Consider the following 26090-nt stretch of genomic DNA (forward strand, 5'->3'; position numbering starts at 1 on the left):
TAGTGCTCAGAGCCATTTGAACCATTTTTCTCTTCAACGTGAGGCCCTACAGCCTCTTCCATTACGAATGTTCGGCGTCTTCTTGGAGCACCACAGTCACGCCCGCTGGCGGTAAAAGTACCCCTTGTATTGTATTGTATTGTATGGAACTGGGGACCTAGAAACGACGGAGACGTTTCGTCCTCACCGTAGCCCTCAGTGGTTCACAACCCCGGCCCCCAGTGGACCCCCTGGGAACGTCTCACACCAGACGAGCGTAACCCCAAAAGTTTGCGTGGCAGAGTAATTATGGTGTACGCGTACGTGGAGACAGTGTTTGTGCAGCAATCGCCGACATAGTGTAACTGAGGTGGGCTACGGGGAACCAGCCCGCATTCTCCGAGGCAGATGGAAAACCGTCTTACGAACCATCCACAGACTGGCCGGCATACCGGACCTCGACACTAATGCGCCGGGTGGATTCGTGTCGGGGACCGGCACGCCTTCCCGCCCGGAAAGCAGTGTGTTAGACCGAACGGCTAACCGGGCGGGCAAGGTACCCCTTTCTCGAAGCCGTTGCTTCACTGGGGCGAAAATGGCACGCGGTGGAGCCATACGTTGCAGATACGATGTCGATAAAGGTGACGAGCAACTCTTCCATTACCGTGAGCTTCGCCATACGGAAATGAAATGAAAAAAATGAAATGAAATGAAGGATCACGTCGTTGTATTCTGCAACTGTATACTCAACCATGTTGCTCTAACAGTCACAGACACATGAATGAGGCTCGAACCAAGTCAGAGCGGGAGGATAGACGTCAAATGACATCAGCGAATCCGATGTAAGCGCACCCCCCCCCCTCCCCTCACCATGACTACCCTATTTGCACATCTGTCAAACGAATCGGCTGTTGTCTGCTCAACTCCTCTACAAGTCTTAGAAGTCTATAGCAGGAATTTCTGAACACCCTGTGTTATTAAAATCATAGGTATCTGCGGTATGTAAATGTGAGGGTGCCAGCAAGTTATTTTGTGGGAGAGGTTAGAGCCACTACCAAACTGTGACCCTTGACTCAGAAACGAATCCTTGATGGGTGCCAGATTTAATATGTAAATTGTGACTTAGTGAATGAGAATTATAACTAATAAATTTTTCTAATGTTCAAAAAATATTCTAAAAACTGCAGCACAATAACAAGTACGAAACCGTAAGCAGTATTAGTATTTTCAACCGCAAACAGCTAACGGCTAATTTTCCCTAGAGAAACTGGGTAGTAGAGCTCTTGAGGCCCAGACCACAGAGACCTGAAGCATGTGCTACATGGATTAATCGGATCTGTGTAGCTAGCTACCACAAAGGGCATTCGTCATATAGTTTGAAACAAGCAAGCACAACAGTGCAACACGACATTCACTACCACAGTTACTACAATACTACACAAAACATTTTTGTTGTTACATCTATAACGTGCTAGCAAACCTGCTCTGAGGAGCTACAAGAAGCTCCTGCGATAGGCCTATCTATATATGCTTCATCACACATTTTGAAACAAGCAAGCACAACATTGTTGGATCTGCGGACTACAATAACAACGATATGAGAAAAAGTGAACAGTATGGAAAGCAATGAAGCCTTTTCGCGCTACATGAAATTCCTAGTGTCTATTCACATTCTTCAGCTGTCGTAAACGGTATAAATTAAGAAAAAAACTAATAGATGTATTGTATATTTACCTCCTTGTCTGTCCATTAAGTCCTGGAAATCGTCTATTAAATTGAGGATGGCTGCCATGGTCTCGCGTCAACCTTCCTGCAACAAAGACGTGAACCATTTAGTCTTAATAACGTAGTGTGTTAATCGTTGAACAGCACAATTATGTATCCCATTCACCTCCGACTTGTCAACGGATCTACCATTCCTCTAATGAAAACCTCGTGTACCAGTGTTGTGATTGACATAAGTTACAATTAACGAATAATTTGAGTTGTTAGAGAGAATGCGGGTGGCCTAGCAACAAAATAAGTTTGAGCGTCAGTGACAAAACCTACCTACTTCTTTTGACATGTACGCTGTTGAGAGAAAATATTATGGCCACTGCCGACCGCGATACTGCATACTGCCTGGCGGCGTTGTGGACACGTGATAAATCCTGACTCAATAAATATATCGAGGTGCGGTTTTCGCCAAGTTATAGCGGACAATATGGCGAATTTCGTGACATTCGCAAGTAATTGTTATAAAAAAAATGGTTCAAATGGCTCTGAGCACTATGGGACTCAACTGCTGAGGTCATTAGTCCCCTAGAACTTAGAACTAGTTAAACCTAACTAACCTAAGGACATCACACACATCCATGCCCGAGGCAGGATTCGAACCTGCGACCGTAGCGGTCTCGCGGTTCCAGACTGCAGCGCCAGAACCACGCGGCCACTTCGGCCGGCCAATTGTTATCGTTTATGATCGCCAAATTACGATACGACTTCATTTTTTTCTAATATAACAGGCTATATACTTTTCTCTGTGGCATTTTAAAGAACCTTGTAAGAGAACTTCAACGACAGAACTTGTATGATACTCGATTAAATAGTATCAAGATAACAGCGCCGCAAATCATTGTCCCGCCGCCAGGAGAAGAGGTTCCACAAAACGTCTGCCCTATTATACCAAATGTATGTCTGGTACGATTCTTGTATTTACCTGTGTGATTGAAGCTGTGTTCTACTGTTGTAGCAATCAGATAACTTGCTCGTACGGTTACTTGGGCATTCAGAATGTATACGACAGTTGAGAACTATTAGAACAGAAGTGTGGTTGTATGCTGAAGAATATCCATATCGTGCCAAGCACTCACAATCTGTCTTTGCATATATTACAAAAAAAGTTCTAGAAACTGGAAGAGTCGAGGATAAACTACGAGAAGAGCAGCCAAAGAAAGAAATGAAACAAATATCATTTTAGCAGCAGTTACACACAATGCAAATGCCAATAAGAAGCATCTCAGAAGTCCGAGAGGGATCAACCAAACGAATGCTCTACAAACACTACATTCCACCGCATTTCATCCTCTCGACATTTCGCTGCTTCTAAGCTTCATGGCAATTGGTTACAGTTCTCCGAATCTTATCTAAGAATCGTTAACTAACGATGGGCGAGTCAATTTTCGCAATGCGCAGTAATCGTCAGATGAAAATCCACATAAGATTTCACACACATTTTTTGGGAAAATCCACGCTGGCAAAGAAATGAATAAAAACAACGCTCTTGGTCTATCAACGCTTGGTAAGTGTTTTTCAAGACCTGCATCATTGTTCCCCGTTTTATTAATGAGAATCTAAATACACTCAAGTATCTCAGGTTTCTAAGATATGCTGCCGCCAAAGTTACTGGAAGACATCCCATAACGCAATCATTGTGGTACCAACATGACGAATGTCCTTCCCATTCCGCACCTGTAATGACAGACACTCTTAAGAGAAAATTTAGACATTGGAACGATCGTTCAGAAATGGTCTGCACATCCACCAAGCTTAACATTTATGTAATTTTATTTGTGGCAAAAATTAGCATGAGAGGTCTGTTAGGAAACACCGACGACTCCCGAAAGCAGGAAATGCCTAATAATAAGGGCCTGTACTACCGTTAACTCCAGATGAAATTCAACATGCAGCATTGTTTTTCCAGAACCACTTTAAAGCGTGTAGCAGTGCTCAAGGTCAACATATTTTGCACTTGGTACACAGCAATGATGGTAAACACACGAACCGTAACTGAGTTATGTGCTTGCATACATTTGGTGTAATAGGCCAGACGTTTGTACAATCTCTTTTCCTGACGGCGGGGCAGTGGTTTCCGGCGATGTTACTGAAATACTGTTAACCAAGTTCCATGCATATTATGTCACTGAAGTTCTCTCAGAAGCTTCTTTCAAATGACACAGAAAAAAAGTATAGTTCTTGCAGAAAATCAGAGCGACTATAAACGACAAAAATTACTTGCGAACTTCTGAAATTCGTCATACTGGAAATTTGTGGTAAGGTCTTACGGGACCAAAGTGTGTGTCGTAATTCGGTGACTATAAACGACAAAAATTACTTGCGAACTTCTGAAATTCGCCATATTGGAAATTTGTGGTAAGGTATTATGGGACCAAACTGCTGGGTCATCGGTCCCTAAGCTTACGCGCTACTTAATCTAACTTTAACTTACCCCTAAGGATAACACACACACCCATGCCCGAGGGAGGACTCGAACCTCAGACGGGGGAGTCGCGCGATCGGTGACAAGACGCCTGAGACCGCGCGGCTACCCCGCGCATTCGCCATATTGTCCGCTATAAGTTGGCGGAAACCGCACGTCGATATATTCATTATTTCCAAGCTCGCCCTGTCTAAGCTGAGCAGAGACGAATGGGTTATCATTCTAGCGACGATACAGGCCGCAGATGACGAAAACAACCGAAGAAAACGACTTTGACAAAGGGATGCCTTCATGCTTGATGTCTTCTTCGATCGTGATCGCTTATCTCTGCGGGATAATGGTCCGTGCCACAGGGCCAGAATAGTGCTACAGTGGTTTGAGGAGCATGTTAGTGAACTCACGTTGAAGTCATGGACACAAAATTCACCTGATCAGAGCCTGATGGAACACTTGTGGGGCGCTATAGGGCGCCAGCTCCTTACCCACATAGCACGGGCCCATAATTTATGGTAATTGCGTGACCTGAGCCTAGATATCTGGTGCCACATACCTCCGGAAACCTATGAAGGACCCGTCAAATTCATGCCACGCTTAATAGTTGCTGAATTAGATTCCAAAGAGGAGCGAATACGTTAGTAAGCAGGTGCCCATAATGTCTGACTCATCAGTGTAACGATCGGATTGTTGGAACTGAAGGCTACGTAATGGGTGGCTATAGGGTTGACAAAACTTAAACTAAAAAGGCAGGATTAAAAAATACAATACATATTGGTTATGGAAGAAAGCCTTCTCAAAGGGAAAACTAGTAAGAAATTTTGTAATTACTCATGTAGATAAGTTAGACGTGCAATAGAAGAAGAACAGATGATGTCCTCCTAAAGAGGGGATCCGCGAGTAGGAGACTGGTACAACAGGAACTCAAAAAGTAAGTTACACGTTATTATGGGAGACCAAGTAACTTTTATTCAATACTGCACTGCACATCAAAGAGACACAGATACACTACTGGCCATTAAAATTGCTACACCAAGAAGAAATGCAGATGATAAACGGGTATTCATTGGACAGATATATTATACTAGAACTGACACGTGATTACATTTTCATGCAATGTGGGTGCATAGATCTTGAGAAATCAGTACCCAGAACAATCACCTCTGGCCGTAAAACGGCCTTGATACGCCTGGCCATTGAGTCAAACTGTGCTTGGATGGCGTGTACAGGTACAGCTGCCCATGCAGCTTCAACACGATACCACAGTTCATCAAGAGTAGTGACTGGCGTATTGTGACGAGCCAGTTGCTCGGCTACAATTGACCAGACGTTTTCAATTGGTGAGAGATCTGGAGAATGTACTGGACAAGGCAGCAGTCGAACATTTTCTGTATCCAGAAAGGCCCGTACAGGACCTGCAACATGCGGTCCTGCATTATCCTGCTGAAATGTAGGGTTTCGCATGGATCGAATGAAGGGTAGAGCCACGGTTCGTAACACATCTGAAATGTAACGTCTACTGTTCAAAGTGCCGTCAATGCGAACAAGACGTGACCGAGAAGTGTAACCACTGGCACCCCATACCAACACGCCGGGTGATACGCCAGTATGGCGATGACGAAAAAACGCTTCCAGTGTGCGTTCACCGCGATGTCGCCAAACACGGATGCGACCATCATTATGCTGTAAACAGAACCTGGAGTCATCTGAAAAAATGTCGTTTTAACATTCGTGCACCCAGGTTCGTCGTCGAGTACACCATCGTAGGCGCTCCTGTCTGTGATGCAGCGTCAAGGGTAACCGCAGCCATGGTCTCCGAGCTGATAGTCCGTGCTGCTGCAAACGACGTCGAACGGTTCGTGCAGATGTTTGTTGTCTTGTAAACGTCCCCATCTGTTGACTCAGGGATCGAGACGTTGCTGCACGATCTGTTTGAGCCATGCGGATAAGATGCCTGTCATCTCGTCTGCTAGTGATACGAGGCCGTTGGGATCCAGCACGGCGTTCCGTATTACCCTCCTGAACCCATCGATTCCATATTCTGCTAACAGTCATTGGATCTCGACCAATGCGAGCAACAACGTCGCGATACGATAAACTGCAATCGCGATAGGCTACAATCCGACCTTTATCAAAGTTGGAAACGTGATGGTAGGCATTTCTCCTCCCTTACACGAGGCATCACAACAACATTTGACCAGGCAACGCCGGTCAACTGCTGTTTGTATATGAAAAATCGGTTGAAAACTTTCCTCATGTCAGCACGTTGTAGGTGTCGCCACCGGCGCCCACCTTGTGTGAATGCTCTGAAAAGCTAATAATTTGTATATCACAGCATCTTCTTCCTGTCGGTTAAATTTCGCGTCTGTAGCACGTCATCTTCGTGGTGTAGCAATTTTAATGGCCAGTAGTGTACGTGGCACTATTTTTCAACACAGTCCCCAAATCTCTGTAAACAATGGTGGGAACGTTCCAGCAATCGTTCAGTTCCTAGACGGTGGAAATCCGCTCCTTGATCACGGAGGACTGATGATACCAGCTGTGTTGATATGCGTCTAAAAAAAGGAACAGGAAGTGTTCACTTATCAGGGAATGACCCTAATGCAGGAGTAATGAGTGAGCAGGGAAACTGGAATATGTAACCCCTTCTGACAATGCGCCACTGTTGTTGTGCAGTGGTCTTAACGAGTGAGGACAAGTGCAGCTTACTTCCTGAAGCCCCTAAGTATATTACAGAAAAAATAACAAAGTGTTGAGATTCATCTCTATGTATGAATGAACCCGAAAGGGACGTGGAATCATGCCGACTCAGCGACATGGCCACCTGGCGCTAGGTTTATCAGTTAGGATCATTGGCGCGAACAGTCCGATCGAGGTGGTCCCACAGATTCTCGATTGGGTTTCAATCCGGGGAGTTTGGTGGTAAGGGAAGTACTATAAACTCATCCTGGTGTTCTTCGAACCACGCACATGCACTTCAAGTTGTGTGACATGTTGCATTGTCCTGCTGGTAGGTGCCATCGTGTCGAGGAAAAACAAATTGCATGTAGGGATGGACATGGTCCCCAAGAATAGATGCATACCTGCGTTGATCCCTTGTGGCTTCCAGAACGAGGAAATCAGCCATAAAATGCCACGAAAAAATTCTCGAGACCATAACGCTCCCTCAGCCGGCACGGATCTTTCCAAAGACTGTTGCGAAATATTTCGCGCCGTACTCGCTAACGGCCATCCATAAAACGTGATTCATGTCTATGGGCCACCTGTCGCTACAAAGTGGACTCTTGCAGTGCTGGCGTGGAAATTCCAGATGTTGGGACATGTCCTGAGGCATCAAGTAATCGTCAGTTTGGTAATGATGGGAAGTACGAGGGAGTAAAAATTATCGAGAAAGGTCAAAGGATACTCTAAGCAGCTTCATATGGATTTGGGCTGCAGTCGTTATTTAGAGATGAAGAGGCTTGCACAGGATAAACTAGAGAATAGAACTACATCAAACCAGTATTCAGACTGAATACCACAACAACTACAGCAACAACAATAACAACACTATTAAATACATATCACACGAGAGAGTGTATGTACAGAGCTGCCAGAGGTAGAATTCCGAGATGCAAGTTGGAATTCCGCATTGACACTTGCAGCTGTGGGAGAACGCTCACCGAAGGTCTGTTTCAGTGAGTTTAAAACGTGCAATAAATTCCGAACGTCTCTTTTATGTAATTATTTTACGAGCCAAATTCTTCAGTTTGGACTGATGAATTTTTGAAGAGAGTGAAAATGACGTCGTTAAGCTGAACAAACAGGAAGAGTGCTTTTTAGGTGTCTTTAGCAGGGTAATATTTTCCTCTCGGTAGCCTAAATGAATGGAAGAGTCCATTATGTAACGTATCATAGAGCTGATTGTGAGGCAATGACTCCCAAACGACTGGCCCGTAGCCATGTGGTCCCCGCTGCAGGTGTCTGTATGTTCTTCTTCTTCCAACAGATTAAGGAGAGTTTGAAGGCCCTCTCATGCAGTCATCGTGACTAGAAGTGGCGGTCGGTCAGATAACAGCATCATACAGATCCCACTGTTTGTACACTGCCCAGCTATCTCTGCTATCTCTCTTCTCGTAAAAGGAGAAACAGAGTCCGACATATATGCATCGTCCTATAATAAAAACGACTGTACGAGATAGTACAGTGGCTTGTACACTGGAGTCCACATCGACGACGGCTATTTTTCTTTTCAAGGTCCATTCGGTAGCGAAATTGAAACCACAGTGAAAATCAAACATGTTTTGTTTGTAACATTTAGCTACATCCTCCAGTTGCTTCGCTGCGCAGTCGCTATTCCGACTTACACATTTGTCGTAGCGGTGCACCGGCTTTTCAATACCCGCGTCATATAAGGCAGCCGCCTGCGTTTTCCGCCAATTTTCTACTCTTGTACCAATTATGCTTGTTGATTGTAAAGTGGAAGTTTATTCACATATATATATATATATATATATATATATATATATATATATATATATATACTCCTGGAAATTGAAATAAGAACACCGTGAATTCATTGTCCCAGGAAGGGGAAACTTTATTGACACATTCCTGGGGTCAGATACATCACATGATCACACTGACAGAACCACAGGCACATAGACACAGGCAACAGAGCATGCACAATGTCGGCACTAGTACAGTGTATATCCACCTTTCGCAGCAATGCAGGCTGCTATTCTCCCATGGAGACGATCGTAGAGATGCTGGATGTAGTCCTGTGGAACGGCTTGCCATGCCATTTCCACCTGGCGCCTCAGTTGGACCAGCGTTCGTGCTGGACGTGCAGACCGCGCGAGACGACGCTTCATCCAGTCCCAAACATGCTCAATGGGGGACAGATCCGGAGATCTTGCTGGCCAGGGTAGTTGACTTACACCTTCTAGAGCACGTTGGGTGGCACGGGATACATGCGGACGTGCATTGTCCTGTTGGAACAGCAAGTTCCCTTGCCGGTCTAGGAATGGTAGAACGATGGGTTCGATGACGGTTTGGATGTACCGTGCACTATTCAGTGTCCCCTCGACGATCACCAGTGGTGTACGGCCAGTGTAGGAGATCGCTCCCCACACCATGATGCCGGGTGTTGGCCCTGTGTGCCTCGGTCGTATGCAGTCCTGATTGTGGCGCTCACCTGCACGGCGCCAAACATGCATACGGCCATCATTGGCACCAAGGCAGAAGCGACTCTCATCGCTGAAGACGACACGTCTCCATTCGCCCCTCCATTCACGCCTGTCGCGACACCACTGGAGGCGGGCTGCACGATGTTGGGGCGTGAGCGGAAGACGGCCTAACGGTGTGCGGGACCGTAGCCCAGCTTCATGGAGACGGTTGCGAATGGTCCTCGCCGATACCCCAGGAGCAACAGTGTCCCTAATTTGCTGGGAAGTGGCGGTGCGGTCCCCTACGGCACTGCGTAGGATCCTACGGTCTTGGCGTGCATCCGTGCGTCGCTGCGGTCCGGTCCCAGGTCGACGGGCACGTGCACCTTCCGCCGACCACTGGCGACAACATCGATGTACTGTGGAGACCTCACGTCCCACGTGTTGAGCAATTCGGCGGTACGTCCACCCGGCCTCCCGCATGCCCACTATACGCCCTCGCTCAAAGTCCGTCAACTGCACATACGGTTCACGTCCACGCTGTCGCGGCATGCTACCAGTGTTAAAGACTGCGATGGAGCTCCGTATGCCACGGCAAACTGGCTGATACTGACGGCGGCGGTGCACAAATGCTGCGCAGCTAGCGCCATTCGACGGCCAATACCGCGGTTGCTGGTGTGTCTGCTGTGCCGTGCGTGTGATCATTGCTTGTACAGCCCTCTCGCAGTGTCCGGAGCAAGTATGGTGGGTCTGACACACCGGTGTCAATGTGTTCTTTTTTCCCTTTCCAGGAGTATATATATATATATATATATATATATATATATATATATATATATATATATATATATATATATATATAAGGGTGGACCCAATATTGAACCCTGTGGGACTCCCTTTGTGATTTCTCCACTGTCACTAAGTTTTCTACCATTCCGACATTGTGTGAATTACTCAGCACACTCTTTTTCATTCTGTTTGTTAAGTACTATTTAAACCAGCTGTGTGTAGAGCCATGAATTACATAAAACTTGAGTTTTTCTAAGACAGTAAAATGAGCTACACATTCAAAGGCCTTGGAAAGAGCACAAAAAATACCAACTGACGATATATTATTATTTAAGGCTTGTACTGTTTGGTGAGTGAATATAGAAATACCAATCTCAGTCCAGAAGCTCTTCTGGAATCCAAACTGTTTTTCGAATAATTCTGAAAAAGATATCAGTATGGAAATTGGGCTATAAGTCTGTCTTGTCATCTTTCTTATGGAGAGGTTTAACAGTTGCATATATTACCTGTCTGGGAAAATTCCCTGTGCAAGAATTCACATTCGCTTGTTCTGAACTGACCTTCTGTTCTGAATTGACGTTCTCAGGTAATCCTGGTCCAGTCGCTGAACAAGATCATCGGTTGATACGCGCTTTCTTCCCTAACCGTCTGATCATAAACGTCTGTATGTCCTCCTTCAAAGTTCCTGCACCGTTGTCGGACTTTGGTGCCAGACATGACAGTTACGTTATGTGGACTGCATGAAATCAAGTGGAACCGCACTAAATAAAGATATCGAATGACAGCATGCACTTCAAACTTGGCAGGAGACACTATTGTCCCAGGCATGTTTACGTGCTCACTGTGCGCTCAGAACTCGTAAGTGCGACGTGACGCGGTCGACAGTAGAGACACAGCGGAACGTATCTGCGCAGAGCTTCATTGGATTTTCGCTGTGATTTTAATTTCGCTACCGATAGGACCTTGAGAAGAAATAGCCCTCATTCATAAAGAATGCTTCAGATAAAGTGTTTTTCTCTGCATTTAACAAAATAATAGGTGAAAGGAATATTTATTTAGATAGATGAACGTAAGAAACTTTAATATTTCTGTGAAGTTATGAACCTAGTTTATGTAATTATTTTATCAGATAGTTCCAGCAATGAGTTAAAATGTTTTAAATAGAAGATTACTTTTTCTGTCATGTGACAGATGTACACTGCCTGAAAAAAAGAGTAAATGAAGCAGGCAGAAAACTGGGTGGGGTGTCAATGTACCTTCGTACAAGTACATACCACCTACGGGGATTTAAATGATTATAGCTGCAGTCCTCTATGAGAGGTAGAACGCCTAGCATAGTACAGTAACGTTGTTCATGTTTAGTGTTGTTACCAGGCCTGGTAGGGTATATAAGAGTCGTGGACTACATCAGGTGCTGAATGATTACTGTGATGGACTAGTGCGAGACGTCGTTATCAGCACCTGACAGAGCTTCAAAGTAATCTCATCGTAGGTCCTCATTTGGCCAGGTGGTCGAATCGTGCAATATCCATATTTATGGTGCATTCAGATATGGCTGTGACCTCACGTTGGACTGCATGGGAACGTGAGGAAAGGCATATTCGTCGTCAAGGTTCTGGTCCACATCTCACCACCGAATGGGAGGATCCTCCTAGTCTGCCGCAGACACATACACTCTGTGATCAAAAGTATCCGGACACCCTCAAAAACATACGTTTTTCATATTAGGTGCATTGTGCTGCCACTTACTGCCAGGTACTCCAGATCAGCGATCTCAGTAGTCATTAGACGTCGTGAGAGAGCAGAATGGGACGCTCTGTGGAACTCACGGACTTCGAAGGTGATCAGGTGACTGGGTGTCACTTGTGTCATATGTCTGTACGCGAGATTTCCACACTCCTAAACATCCCTAGGTCGATTGTTTCAGATGTGATAGTGAAGTGGAAACGTGAAGGGACACGTACAGCACAAAAGCGTACAGGTCGACCTCGTCTGTTGACTGACAGAGACCACCGACAGTTGAAGAGGGTCATAATGTGTAATAGGCAGACATCTACCCAGATCATCACACAGGAACTCCACAATGCATCAGGATCCACTGCAAGTACTATGAGACTTAGGCGGGAGGTGAGAAAACTTGGATTTCATGGTCGAGCGGCTGCTTATAAGCCACACATCACGCTGGTAAATGCCAAACGACGCCTCGCTTGGTGTAAGGAGCGTAAACATTGGACGATTGAACAGTGAAAAAACGTTGTGTGCAGTGACGAATCACGGTACACAATGTGGCGATCCGATGGCAGGGTGTGGGTATGGCGAATACCCGGTGAACGTCATCTGCCAGCGTGTGTAATGCCAACAGTAAAATTCGGAGGCCATGGTGTTATAGTGTGGTCGCGTTTTTCATGGAGGAGGCTTGCACCCCTTGTTGTTTTACGTCACTATCCCAGCACAGGCCTACATTGATGTTTTAAGCACGTTCTTGTTTCCCACTGTTGAAGACTGGGAGACTGATATAGACTGGGAGACTCAAACGTTCATAACGGGTGGCAGGGAAAAAGAATCCAGTGAAATTTTTTTAAGTGCTTTATCTGAAAACTACCTTGAGCAGTTAAACAGAGAACCGACTCGTGGCGATAACATATTAGACCTTCTGGTGACAAACAGACCCGAACTATTTGAAACAGTTAACGCAGAACAGGGAATCAGCGATCATAAAGCGGTTACGGCATCGGTGATTTCAGCCGTAAATAGAAATATTAAAAAAGGTAGCAAGATTTTTCTGTTTAGAAAAAGTGACAAAAAGCAGATTACAGAGTACCTGACGGCTCAACACAAAAGTTTTGTCTCAAGTACAGATAGTGTTGAGGATCAGTGGACAAAGTTCAAAACCATCCTACAATATGCGTTAGATGAGTATGTGCCAAGCAAGATCGTAAGAGATGGAAAAGAGCCACCGTGGTACAACAACCGAGTTAGAAAACTGCTGCGGAAGCAAAGTGAACTTCACAGCAAATATAAACATAGCCAAAGCCTTGCAGACAAACAAAAATTACGCGAAGTGAAATGTCGTGTGAGGAGGGCTATGCGAAAGGCGTTCAATGCATTCGAAAGTAAAGTTCTATGTACTGACTTGTCAGAAAATCCTAAGAAATTTTGGTCGTATGTCAAAGCGGTAGGTGGATCAAAACAAAATGTCCAGACACTCTATGACCAAAATGGTACTGAAACAGAGGATGACAGACTAAAGGCCGAAATAGTAAATGTCTTTTTCCAAAGTTGTTTCACAGAGGAAGACTGCACTGTAGTTCCTTCTCTAGAATGTCGCACAGATGACAAAATGGTAGATATCGAAATAGACGACAGAGGGATAGAGAAACGATTAAAATCGCTCAAAAGAGGAAAGGCCGCTGGACCTGATGGGATACTAGTTCGATTTTACACAGAGTACGCGAAGGAACTTGCCCCCCCCCCCCCCGCCCCCCTTCTTGCAGCGGTGTAACGTAGGTCTCTAGAAGAGCGTAGCGTTCCAAAGGATTGGAAAAGGGCACAGGTCATCCCCGTTTTCAAGAAGGGTCGTCGAACAGATGTGCAGAACTATAGACCTATATCTCTAACGTCGATCAGTTGTAGAATTTTGGAACACGTATTATGTTCGAGTATAATGACTTTTCTGCAGACTAGAAATCTACTCTGTAGGAATCAGCATGGGTTTCGAAAAAGACGGTCGTGTGAAACCCAACTCGCGCTATTCGTCCACGAGACTCAGAGGGCCATAGACACGGGTTCACAGGTAGATGCCGTGTTTCTTGACTTTCGCAAGGCGTTCGATACAGTTCCCCACAGTCGTTTAATGAACAACGTAAGAGCATCTGGACTATCAGACCAATTGTGTGATTGGATTGAGGAGTTCCTAGATAACAGAACGCAGCAAGTCATTCTCAATGGAGAGAAGTCTTCCGAAGTAAGAGTGATTTCAGGTGTGCCGCAGGGGAGTGTCATAGGACCGTTGCTATTCACAATATACATAAATGATCTGGTGGATGACATCGGAAGTTCACTGAGGCTTTTTGCAGATGATGCTGTGGTGTATCGAGAGGTTGTAACAATGGAAAATTGTACTGAAATGCAGGAGGATCTGCAGCGAATTGACGCATGGTGCAGGGAATGGCAATTGAATCTCAATGTAGACAAGTGTAATGTGCTGCGAATACATAGAAAGGTAGATCCCTTATCATTTAGCTACAAAATAGCAGGTCAGCAACTGGAAGCAGTTAATTCCATAAATTATCTGGGAGTACGCATTAGGAGTGATTTAAAATGGAATGATCATGTAAAGTTGATCGTCGGTAAAGCAGATGCCAGACTGAGATTCATTGGAAGAATCCTAAGGAAATGCAACCCGAAAACAAAGGAAGTAGGTTACAGTACGCTTGTTCGCCCACTGCTTGAATACTGCTCAGCAGTGTGGGATCCGTACCAGATAGGGTTGATAGAAGAGATAGAGAAGATCCAACGGAGAGCAGCGCGCTTCGTTACAGGATCATTTAGTAATCGCGAAAGCTTTACGGAGATGATAGATAAACTCCAGTGGAAGACTCTGCAAGAGAGACGCTCAGTAGCTCGGTACGGGCTTTTGTCAAAGTTTCGAGAACATACCTTCACCGAAGAGTCAAGCAGTATATTGCTCCCTCCTACGTATATCTCGCGAAGAGACCATGAGGATAAAATCAGAGAGATTAGAGCCCACACAGAAACATACCCACAATCCTTCTTTCCACGAACAATACGAGACTGGAATAGAAGTGAGAACCGATAGAGGTACTCGGGGTACCCTCCGCCACACACCGTCAGGTGGCATGCGGAGTATGGATGTAGATGTAGAAGAGCAATTCGGGGATGGCGATTGCATCTTTCAACACGATCGAGCACATGTTCATAATGCACGGCCTGTGGCGGAGTGGGTACACGACAATCCCTATAATGGACCGGCCTGCAGAGAGTCCTGACCTGAATCCTACACAACACCTTTGGGATGTTTTGGAACGCTGACTTCGTGCCACTCCTCACCGACCGACATCGATACCTCTCCTCAGTGCAGCATTCCGCGAAGAATGGGCCGCCATTCCCCAAGAAACCTTTCAGCACCTGATTGAACGTATGCCTGCTAGAGTGGAAGCTGTCATCAAGGATAAGGGTGGTCCAATACCATATTGAATTCCGTCATTACCGATGGAGAGCGCCACGAACTTGTAAGTCATTTTCAGCCACGAGTCCGGATACTTCTGATCACATAGTGTAGTAATTTCTTCACATCTGCGTCAGCCATCCGAGAACAAGCAATGGACTCCCTGGGACATTGGTCGGAGACTAGCGGCAGCCCAACGAGGAAATGACTCTCCCATACGTAAACCGCCGTTAACACCAAAACACAGACGACTGCGCTCGGAGGGGTGCCTTGACTGGGAAACATGGACTGTTGATGAATGGTGACACATTGCACTCAGCTATGATTCGCGCTTCTGCACTACCCCGGTGACCAACGTCTGCGAGTATGGCGGCGACCTCGGGGAGCAGTCCATCCTTACAATGTTTTGGAGCGCCACAGCGGTGTTATTCCTGGACTCATGGTGCAGCGAGCCATCGGGTATGACTTCAAGTCAAGGCCGGTAATAACTGAGATAACACTGACAGGAAAACTGTGCTTCACAGGTATGGTATCCTGCGTCCTCATGTCTTACCTCTCAATCGAGAGTATCGTGGTGCCATTTTTCAACAGTAGAATGCTCGTCCACACATAGCATGTGTCGCTATGAAGTGTCTGCTTGATGTTGAGGTACTTCCGCGAGCAGTAAGATCCTCATATCTGTTTCCGATAGAATATGTATGGGACCAGCTCGGACCTCAACTCTGTCCCACTGCCAATACCCAGGTTGTCAAGGACCAGTTGCAACGTTTGAAACTCTTCCTAAAAATGGTTCAAATGGCTCTGAGCACTATGGGACTTAACATCTGAGGTCATCAGTCCCCTAGACTTAGAACTACTTAAACCTAACTAACCTAAGGACATCACACACATCCATGCCCGAGGCAGGATTCGAACCTGCGACGTAGCGGTCGCGCGGTTCCAAACGGAATCGCCTGGAACCGCTCGGCCACACCGGCCGGCAACTCTTCCTAACCTAATGGGTGCATGCACCCATGCCAGAGGGGTGGAGTGCAACGTCATACTGATAAGTGGGCTCATACTGCCAAGTTCTCTGTAAATTTGATTTGATTTCGTAATCACTGACGTAACATCACACACCCTATCAAACCGTGAAGTTTCATTTCGTATCCTCCTCCAATTCTGGGTGCTTCACTTTCGTTGTCAGGTAGTGAGTTTAGTGTGCACAAATAGGTTTAAATCAATTTTCAATAAGTTTTAGTAAGGTAGCTAGAAGCCTTCAAAGGTTTAGGTGTAGATGCAACATGTTGTACGTGCCATTTTTACTCCACGTGAATATCCGTGGCAATCTGCCAGCCTGTGGTGTGGCGATCGAATCGGAGGTAGCTGGCTCGTATATTAGTGGCGGGTGAAATTTTACTTGCTAGTATTTGACTAACAAGGCGAGGAGAGGTGGTGGTATATCCTTTCTAATCATCACACATTGCGGCCATGTTCGAGATTAAAGACCAAACCTCTCCGTCGTGTCTTACGGAGAGAGTATATGCGGCACTATTTTAAGCTCGATTCGGGAGGACTAGGCTATGAGCCGGCACCAAGTTTCATTATCTCCCATTCGTTCAACCTTAAAACGAAAAAAAAAAAAAACACTAAGAGGGGTAATCGTACAGTCACCTCGAGAAAATAAAGTTACGTAATGAATGTTTTGTTTGTTTCAGGTGGACGTCTGTAGTCTTGGCGATGCAATGATTTGTTTTCTACATTTGAAGGATAAATACGTTGCAACAATCCGTACTGAGCTGGTGTAAATGCATGATAAAAAAGCACAATCATATGACACAGTGTGGCGCAGACGTACGCGGAGTGTCGAACAAGTTTGAATGACGATGAAAGAACTGACAGGCTATCTGTCTGTGAATAACGGGGAATTGCAAAAGAAGTGCGGGCCCTGATGGGCGAAGGATGGCAAATTGGAATGGTAACGATAGTCGACAAAGTGAAAATCAATCACAGATCGGTTTTTACGATCTCACACAGTCTGAACTCTGTAAAAAGGTCGTCAAGCGCTGGGTTCTCCGGCTGCTCACTACCGAGGCAGAAGCGTTTCTGTTGAATTGTGTGTCAGGTCAATCCAGACGACTTCTTTAGCCGTCTGTGTTGGGTGTATCAGTATATCCCCGAGACAAAGAAGTAAAGTGAGCAACGAAAACATGTACAGTGTTATTTAAAATGGTCTTGATACTTCCAAGTGATTGTAAAAATGTTTGCATGATTATATGTATGCGAACAGCAACTCAAGAAATTTCTTTTTGTTACAGTGATCTCTAGCCACATGGCTTTTAGACCAAAAGAGAAGGCATTTTGCATAGTTTATGCCGAAATTTCAAGATAACAGCGAAAATTTTAATTTTTCAACAGACTGGTGTCTCAGTGGACTTCCACAAGAATGTTCGTGAATTCTTGGATACTGAGCCATCAGGACGACGGATCGATCGTGCGTCAGCCGGCAATTTATAATCATGCAATTTCTCACATTCCTTCAAACAAATGTAACTCTTCCATTATTCCTCTCTAAATCTGGCTTATGAGAGTGTCACATATAGCATATTAGTGCTCCAATGTTGCAATATTGCCCTTCGTCAAAGTCCACTTTCTACCGACGAAATTTTGTTACGGGCATTTTTTGTATTGCTAATACGGCGGGATTCGCTCAGTACGCAATTTTTCTTTGCCCTGTACAGATCGTACGAAGATGAGTTAGCTAATCGGTCATTGCGTGTCCACAGCAACCATCCCGGTATTCGCTTTAAGTGATGTCAGAAAACCGTGAGAAACATACATTTGATGATGTGAATCCCAGTACTCTTCAATACGAAACCAGTGCCTTAAAACGTATGGCACCTCGGTTGGTTTGCCTGTCTTACGCCTCATGTACCGACTAGACGTGTGTCGTAAATTGGATGACTCTGGTTCGAGATCCACGTCAGCTGCTATCAGAAAAATGATGCCTTGTTTCAGTAAATTGCCCCAGGCACATTTCGAATACCTTCCTTTCGTAAGGCCCCCCAGACTTCATCGACGATCCTTATCTTAAGTGATAAAGTCAGATGCTTAATGGAAATGGAAATGAGCGTTTGGCGTCATTGGCCGGGAGGCCCTTTAAGGGGCAGGTACGGTCGCCTTGGTGCAGGTCTTATTACATTCGACGCCACATTGGGCGGCCTGCGCGCCGGATGGAGATGAAATGATGATGTAGACGACGTAACACCCGGTCCCTGAGCGGAGAAAATCCCCGACCCAGCCGGGAATCGAACCCGGGCCCGTAAGACGGCAATCCGTCACGCTGACCACTCAGCTACCGGGGCGGACAGCTGCTTAATGATCCTCTCTGTTGATGTGATTTTAGAATATCGAAAGAAAAATTATCTTTCTCGGTAAGTACGCGGAGTGCTTCTCCGGGCCTGCTGAGTTGGCGAGTTACTGTGTGACGTATTTAGATCATATGGCGATGACTTGCTAATCAACTTTCAGTGGGTGTTCAGGAAAACCTCCTGAGTATTTTGGTACAAGGGACAAATAGCCTCCGGCGACTTGATACAAAGTTATTGCATTTCATTTGGTTTATTGCCTCAATTAGACATGTATCTGTATTGGACTGAAAATAGTGCACAACAGTGCAAATTTTGACGGATATGCATGTACCTTTTGGTTGAAAACAAACTTTTTCCAGACCGGAAGTGAGTTTTCGAGCAACACGGGCCTAGTAATACTAGGGCCCGTGTTGCCCGGATTTGAATGCGCGCCACGATTTGAGTCGCGCGCCACAGGCAACCAGCCAATCAGAGGCCGCGAAGCGAACAGCGCGTAAACGTTGTTTTCGTCGTCGCCGGCGAATGCTGGTTTACAAATCACTTGTCAATGTGGACGGCACTCTTGGTGCTTCGACATCTTCTGCGAAGGGTAAAAAGAACGAAGTAAGGGGAGTAGGTAAAACTACTCAATTTGTTCTTATTCATGGACCTACTTTATTTTGTGGTGCGAAGTTAATTTTTTTTTTTAATGAAAGTTTCTTCTTCTTCCAGTTTGGGTAACGGATGGATAACAGTTGCTTTCGTTGCTTGTAACACAATATATATAAATGACCTAGTAGATAGTGCCGGAAGTTCCATGCGGCTTTTCGCGGATGATGCTGTAGTATACAGAGAAGTTGCAGCATTAGAAAATTGTAGCGAAATGCAGGAAGATCTGCAGCGGATAGGCACTTGGTGCAGGGAGTGGCAACTGTCCCTTAACATAGACAAATGTAATGTATTGCGAATACATAGAAAGAAGGATCCTTTATTGTACGATTATATCACAGCGGAACGAACACTGGTAGCAGTTACTTCTGTAAAATATCTGGGAGTATGCGTGCGGAACGATTTGAAGTGGAATGATCATATAAAATTAATTGTTGGTAAGGCGGGTACCAGGTTGAGATTCATTGGGAGAGTGCTTAGAAAATGTAGTCCATCAACAAAGGAGGTGGCTTACAAAACATTCGTTCGACCTATACTTGAGTATTGCTCATCAGTGTGGGATCCGTACCAGATCGGTTTGACGGAGGAGATAGAGAAGTTCCAAAGAAGAGCGGCGCGTTTCGTCACAGGGTTATTTGGTAACCGTGATAGCGTTACGGAGATGTTTAATAAACTCAAGTGGCAGACTCTGCAAGAGAGGCGCTCTGTATCGCGGTGTAGATTGCTCGCCAGGTTTCGAGAGGGTGCGTTTCTGGATGCGGTATCGAATATATTGCTTCCCCCTACTTATACCTCCCGAGGAGATCACGAATGTAAAATTAGAGAGATTAGAGCGCGCACGGAGGCTTTCAGACAGTCGTTCTTCCCGCGAACCATACGCGACTGGAACAGGAAAAGGAGGTAATGACAGTGGCACGTAAAGTGCCCTCCGCCACACACCGTTGGGTGGCTTGCGGAGTATAAATGTAGATGTAAATGTAGATGTAGCCACACTACTTGCTGTAGTCAACACTAACGTCCATTTAACTCTTCGCCCCGAAGGCTGCAAACACTACTGCATGGTTCTGTCTGGGATAGTTTTTCCGGCAGTGTTAGCTGTACGCTAATACTGATACATTGCAATATGAACAGGTTTATTGACGAAGAGTTGGACATCATGCACAACGTTTGTGGTGTCAATGAATACAATGCAAGAGTGGCACAATGACTGTGCGCTGTGCTGTTGACACAGCGGCGGTAGCCTCGTCACAGTACTTTTGGACCTGGACTTAAGTGTTTTGGGTTCTACGGTCTTACGATTACATATTACAGATTTATTAACTCTTATGAAAGTATGTTCACAGAAGAAAAGATAACTGGAGTAAGAAACCGAGTAAGCTATTATTATACTGTAACGAGGCATCGGTGATCACTGTTTCCTATACCGAAGTACTCAGAAAGCATTCTCTAACAATCTCTCAGATTTTGTCGGTGATGTTCTGATCTCCTATGAGTCGTCAGACATTTGCGATTTCGTTTTCGGTACGTGTACCTGGAGTCAGCCCAAACAAATAACGTTCACCACTTCCTTCATAAGACGCCCAGCGTTAACGGAAAGCGTCGATGTGTTTCCCGTGCCGGCCTCGGTGGTCTAGCGGTTCTAGGCGCGCAGACCGGAACCGCGCGATTGCTACGGTCACAGGTTCGAATCCTGCCTCGGGATGGATGTGTGTGATGTCCTTCGGTTAGTTAGGTTTAAGTAGTTCTCAGTTCCCAATAGTCTGGCATTAGCTGCCGCAGCGGTCGCACGCTCCTCAAGTTTGCTCCGTGAACGTTCAATGTTTACGCCAGTGTTTTCGTGTTTTGTGCTCGTTTATTGACGTTTTGCACGTGAATTAAGCGTTATCAATTGAGCATTTGGTCTTCTTTCGTGCCATCTTTCTACGAAGTGCCGTTGGGATTTCGGCGTTGTCCGAGATTTCTTCGCTGCAGAACACCATGGCAAACTCTGTGAGAAAAAACACCGTGATTTTCACCTTCGACAAGTACACCCGTCGAGTACAGCCCTCTGCACTTGAAATACACGACTGGATTACCGAGGTAATTGGCCTTCATTCTGAATCTGTTCATACCATGCAGCTGGACTCTGATGAATACTGCATTTTTGTAAAGTTTAACGATTCCGCGAGTGTAGACCGCTTTCTGGCAAAATTTGGTTATGAAACGGAATTTATACACCGTGATGGTACTAAAAGTACTGTCAAACTCCGGAATTCCGAGTCTGTAATTAGGAATGTTAGGGTTTTGAATATTCCCATAGAAGTAGACAATTCGAAAATTAAAGATGTCCTTTCAAAGTATGGGGTTGTCAGGCAAATAGTCAACGAAAGGTGGGCTTCGCATTTCAAGCTGCAGTGCTTTAACGGCATTCGCTCCGTGGAGATGGAAGTGAAGGCAAACATTCCCTTCCACATCTTTGTTGACGGGCACAAGGCGCATGTTATTTACTCAGGGCAAACCCCTACATGTCATGTATGTAACGAGTCTGGTCACCTCCGTCAGGACTGCCCTCGCCGTGTTTTTGTGCTAACAAATAACCTTACGCAACGCCGGAAATTAACACTCAACGATTTGTTGCCAGCCAGTAATACAACAGAGCCGGCGGCTGTCGTGGATCCTGTTACTACCTCTGAAAATGTTGCACTTAATGTTAATGACTTTCCGTCTTTAAAACCTGCATTAACTGCTGAAATTCCGTCCCGTGACAGCGAGATTCCCACAAAAAAGCGTCCTCTAGAGGACACTGAAAGAAATGTTGATGAGGACTCTTCCTGTGAAACACCCGTTGCCAGGAGGCCGAAGCCCAGTCCTGAAGATCTGTTGGAAGTGGAAAAAGGAGATGGAATGAAGGTCGATGTGGCTCCCACTTCCGCACAAGGACTTACACCGCCACGAACAGATAGTGACGCAGCGGGTAGTGATTTTTCACGGAAATGTGACCCTGAGTCTGAGGTCACGGCTGAAATAACCGCATCAAGTGCACAACCCATACAGTGCGAACCGTACGAGGAAGTACCAGGTAAAGAACCTGCTGACTCCGAAGCGCAACGCCGCGCCGAAGGAGGAAATACACAAGCATCACCGCCTCGCCAGCAAAACAACACAACAGACACCACGCCGGAACCAAACATTGACGACTCGCAAGCCACGGCCGTTGCCCCATTTAGCCACCGCCGGCGGCTGCGACAGCCACCGGGCCTTGCTGTCACGCGTCATCAAGCGAAAGTCACACCAGAGAAGAAAGACATCAAGAAAAAGAATATCAAATATGAAGTCATCAGGTCCAACACTGACGAGGAGAAAGAGAATGGCCACAGTGACTTATAGCAATGCATTGTCAGGATTTCAGGATACTTTTCTTCTCAAGCTATTTGTTTAAAAGCAGTGCAAATTTTCTAGGCAGTTAGTACATGTAATGGGCACAAAGCTTGTAAAGATCGTGCCTTGTAGGGAAGCACGTTTGCTGCTATAATCATACCGAACCTCATCCCAAATAGCTTCTTCCGGTATGTCTGTGCTGCAAGCTTATAGCATTACTACTATTAACATTAATAAAATACAGTCACCCTTGAAATTGGCAGCACTAAAGGAATTCTTGTACCAATCCGGAACAGATATCGCGTTGCTACAAGAAGTTGCGATAACGGAATTTCGGATCCCAGGCTTTTTTGAAATTGTTAATGTTTCTACGGAAGCCAATATCGGTACAGCCATTCTTATAAGGGAAGGCATTCCGGTGACTGAAATCGAACGACTAGAATCAGGAAGAGCCATAGGCATAAAACTTTTCGATGTGACAGTGATTAACCTTTACGCCCCATCAGGAACTTCCCACAAATTGGATCGTGCGAAGTTTTTTCAAGATGAACTGATTTATTTATTGAGGAAAAATCCGTGTTCTCTTATACTAGGTGGAGATTTTAACTGTGTTTTAAACCAGAAAGATCAACAACCCAACTTCAACTACTCGCCACAGTTAAAAAAATTAGTAAGTGACCTACACCTTAAGGATGTGTGGGAACTTCAGCACCCGACGTCAGTCGGGTTCACGTATATAACCAGTCACTCCCGCAGCAGGCTAGATAGAATTTACGTGTCACCAAATTTGCAAAATTATTTATTAAACGTTGAGACTATTCCAGTGTATTTTAGCGATCACAGTACACTTTTAACTTGCTTTAATCTAAGTGTACAACCAACCCGTCGATTCAGAGGCCAATGGAATTTAAATATCTCTGTTTTAACTGACGAAGAACTGGAACAGGAAATAAGGTTTGCGTGGACTATGTGCCTCCGCACAGTAGACAAGCACCCAACAGTCATAGACTGGTGGACAAGGAGGGCTAAACCAAGGCTGCGGAAAGTTGTCATGCAGTATAGTGCAGCCAGGCACAGGGAGTTGAGGAATACAATGGAGTTTTATTATAAAGTTTTAAGAGACTTATATCAACAGGCCCATGATGACGTAATTCGTCTAAATGATATAAAAAAAATAAAAGCCAAGTTATTAAGCATTAAACGGCAACAGATGGAGGGACTCAAAATTAAATCGAAAGCCACATCAGTCGTAGCAGATGAAACAGCTTCTCTGTATCACTTGGTGCGGCATGCTAAAAACAGACGTCAAACTTTAATTGATGAAGTCCAGACGCATACTGGTACGAGGCTCACATGCCAGAAACAAATACTGGACGAAGTCCACAGGTACTATGAAACCTTATATGCCCCTACCACAGTGGAAGATGCAGCTCTCGAGGACTTTCTCACTATTTTAGGTCCACAATTGTCGGGAACAGACAACGCTGACATCCTGTCACCTATTACTAAAGATGAAGCGCATGAGGCAGTGCGTAACTCACCTCTCAACAAATCTCCGGGACTTGATGGCCTCCCTGTGGAGTTTTATGCCCGCTACTGGTCTATAATTGGGGACAAGATCACTTCCATGGCAAATGAGGTCCTGAACGAAAAACCGGTCCCTGCAGAGTTTAAGGAAAGTAAAATAGTACTGATTCCTAAGAGTAAAGGCAAAACCAACTTAAACAATTTTCGGCCTCTTTCGCTACTAAATTCTGATTACAAAATAATTTCGCGTATTATCAACAAAAGACTCTCTGCCTTTTCCAACAAAATATTGAGTCATCACCAATCTTGCTCTCCGACCAGAACGATATTCGAAAGTCTATCTGCATACAGAGACGTCATTGCAATTACCTCAGTGACAAGTATAAAATATGCTTTAATCTTCATAGATTTCAACAAAGCTTTTGACCGCGTTAGTCATAGATACCTCTTTGCGACGCTGTCAAGAATGGCTTTCCACCCCCAGATTGTGAACATGCTAAGGAATATTGCAACAGGTGTAAATGCGAAAATAGCAATCAATGGCCAAACATCTAAACCCATACAGATAAGGCGAGGGGTTCCACAGGGCAGTCCCTTATCAATGTTTTTATTTTCCGTATCTTTAGAGCCCTTCCTCCGCACTGTCCACGAAAGATTAACAGGCATAACATTGAGTGGTGAGAAAACTGTCATACGAGCTTATGCTGATGACGTGGGCGTTGTAATAAGGAATAAGGAGGAGACAGTTACACTGGAAAGAGAAATCCAAAGATATTGTCTAGCGTCGGGAGCGACAGTAAATGAAAACAAAAGTCAAATATTGAATCTACGGGGCCTAGATCACCTTCGACTGGCATGGGCAAAACAAGACAACAAACATAAAACTTTGGGAATCACCTTAATGGCATGTCCGATGCGGATGGCTGCTTTTAACTGGACGGAAACTAGGAGGAAAGTTCATGGTGCTGTAATGGAGAACATCCATCGAACTATGGACCTGGTGCAAAAAGTCAGATTCATCAACTCCTGCGTTTTGTCTAAAGCGTATTTCACTGCGCAGGTATTTCCAATCCCTAAACTAGTAGCGAAAGGGATCATGTCCACTGTTACCAATTATTTATGGAGAGGAGACATATTCAGGGTTGGTGCGACTACGGTTATACTGGATGTCAGAAACGGGGGCCTCGGTTTGGTGCATATTGGCAATAAAGCGTCTGCTCTGTTCCTCAAACGGACTTTCCATATACTCAGAGAACTTCCACAATGTATAACCGCAAAGCTCTTTGAGGCTGTGACACCCCATAGCCTGCAAGCACCGATTGATGTGCGAAGGATTAATGCCCGTCTGCAGTATGTGAGGAACTTTTTCCTCGAAGCAAGTTATCTTAGTGACGAAATCAGAAGCAACACACGTATCACAGCGCGCGACATCATACTTGAAAGGAAGTTAAATGAGGGTAGAAACAAAATTGAAACGAAATTCCCAAATTGTGACTGGAAAGCTGTATGGCAGAACATCAACTATGCCGGGCTATCTACAGACGCTATTTCCGCATGGTACAAAACAGTTAATAATGTCATCAGCACCAACGAGAGACTATATGGGATCGGTTTAAACCAGACACACCTTTGAGGAAAATGCAATCTGGTGGATACACTCAGCCACAGATTCAGCTGTGGTGGCAATGTGCATAACTGGAATTGGATCAGGCAACAAATCGCCTTTCTCACCAGATCCTCTACGCAATATATAACGCCGTCGCTCCTCCTGAGACCGGACATGACATACTTTCCGAAATTAAAAACCAACGCCATTAGCTGGTTACTGGGAAAATATGTTAGTTATGTCATCCACACACTTGGGTCGGACAACGAGATAGAATTCCGCGTTTACATGAAGTGTGAATACGCAA

The 26090-nt window shown here is 45.2% G+C and overlaps 1 protein-coding gene across 4 annotated transcripts in view; it reads right to left on the reverse strand.

Moving 5' to 3' along the window:
- Positions 1-26090, reverse strand: part of LOC126470295 (elongation of very long chain fatty acids protein AAEL008004) — a 338249-nt gene that overhangs the window by 64003 nt on the left and 248156 nt on the right. For all 4 annotated transcript variants that reach the window (XM_050098057.1, XM_050098051.1, XM_050098052.1 and 1 more), the window contains exon 4: positions 1714-1789. In XM_050098057.1, coding sequence (XP_049954014.1) covers positions 1714-1771 — 58 coding nt within the window. In that variant the 5' untranslated portion in view covers positions 1772-1789. The remainder of the gene's footprint in view (positions 1-1713; positions 1790-26090) is intronic.

This window comes from Schistocerca serialis, chromosome 3 (assembly GCF_023864345.2).
Source record: "Schistocerca serialis cubense isolate TAMUIC-IGC-003099 chromosome 3, iqSchSeri2.2, whole genome shotgun sequence".
Taxonomy (NCBI): domain Eukaryota; kingdom Metazoa; phylum Arthropoda; class Insecta; order Orthoptera; family Acrididae; genus Schistocerca; species Schistocerca serialis.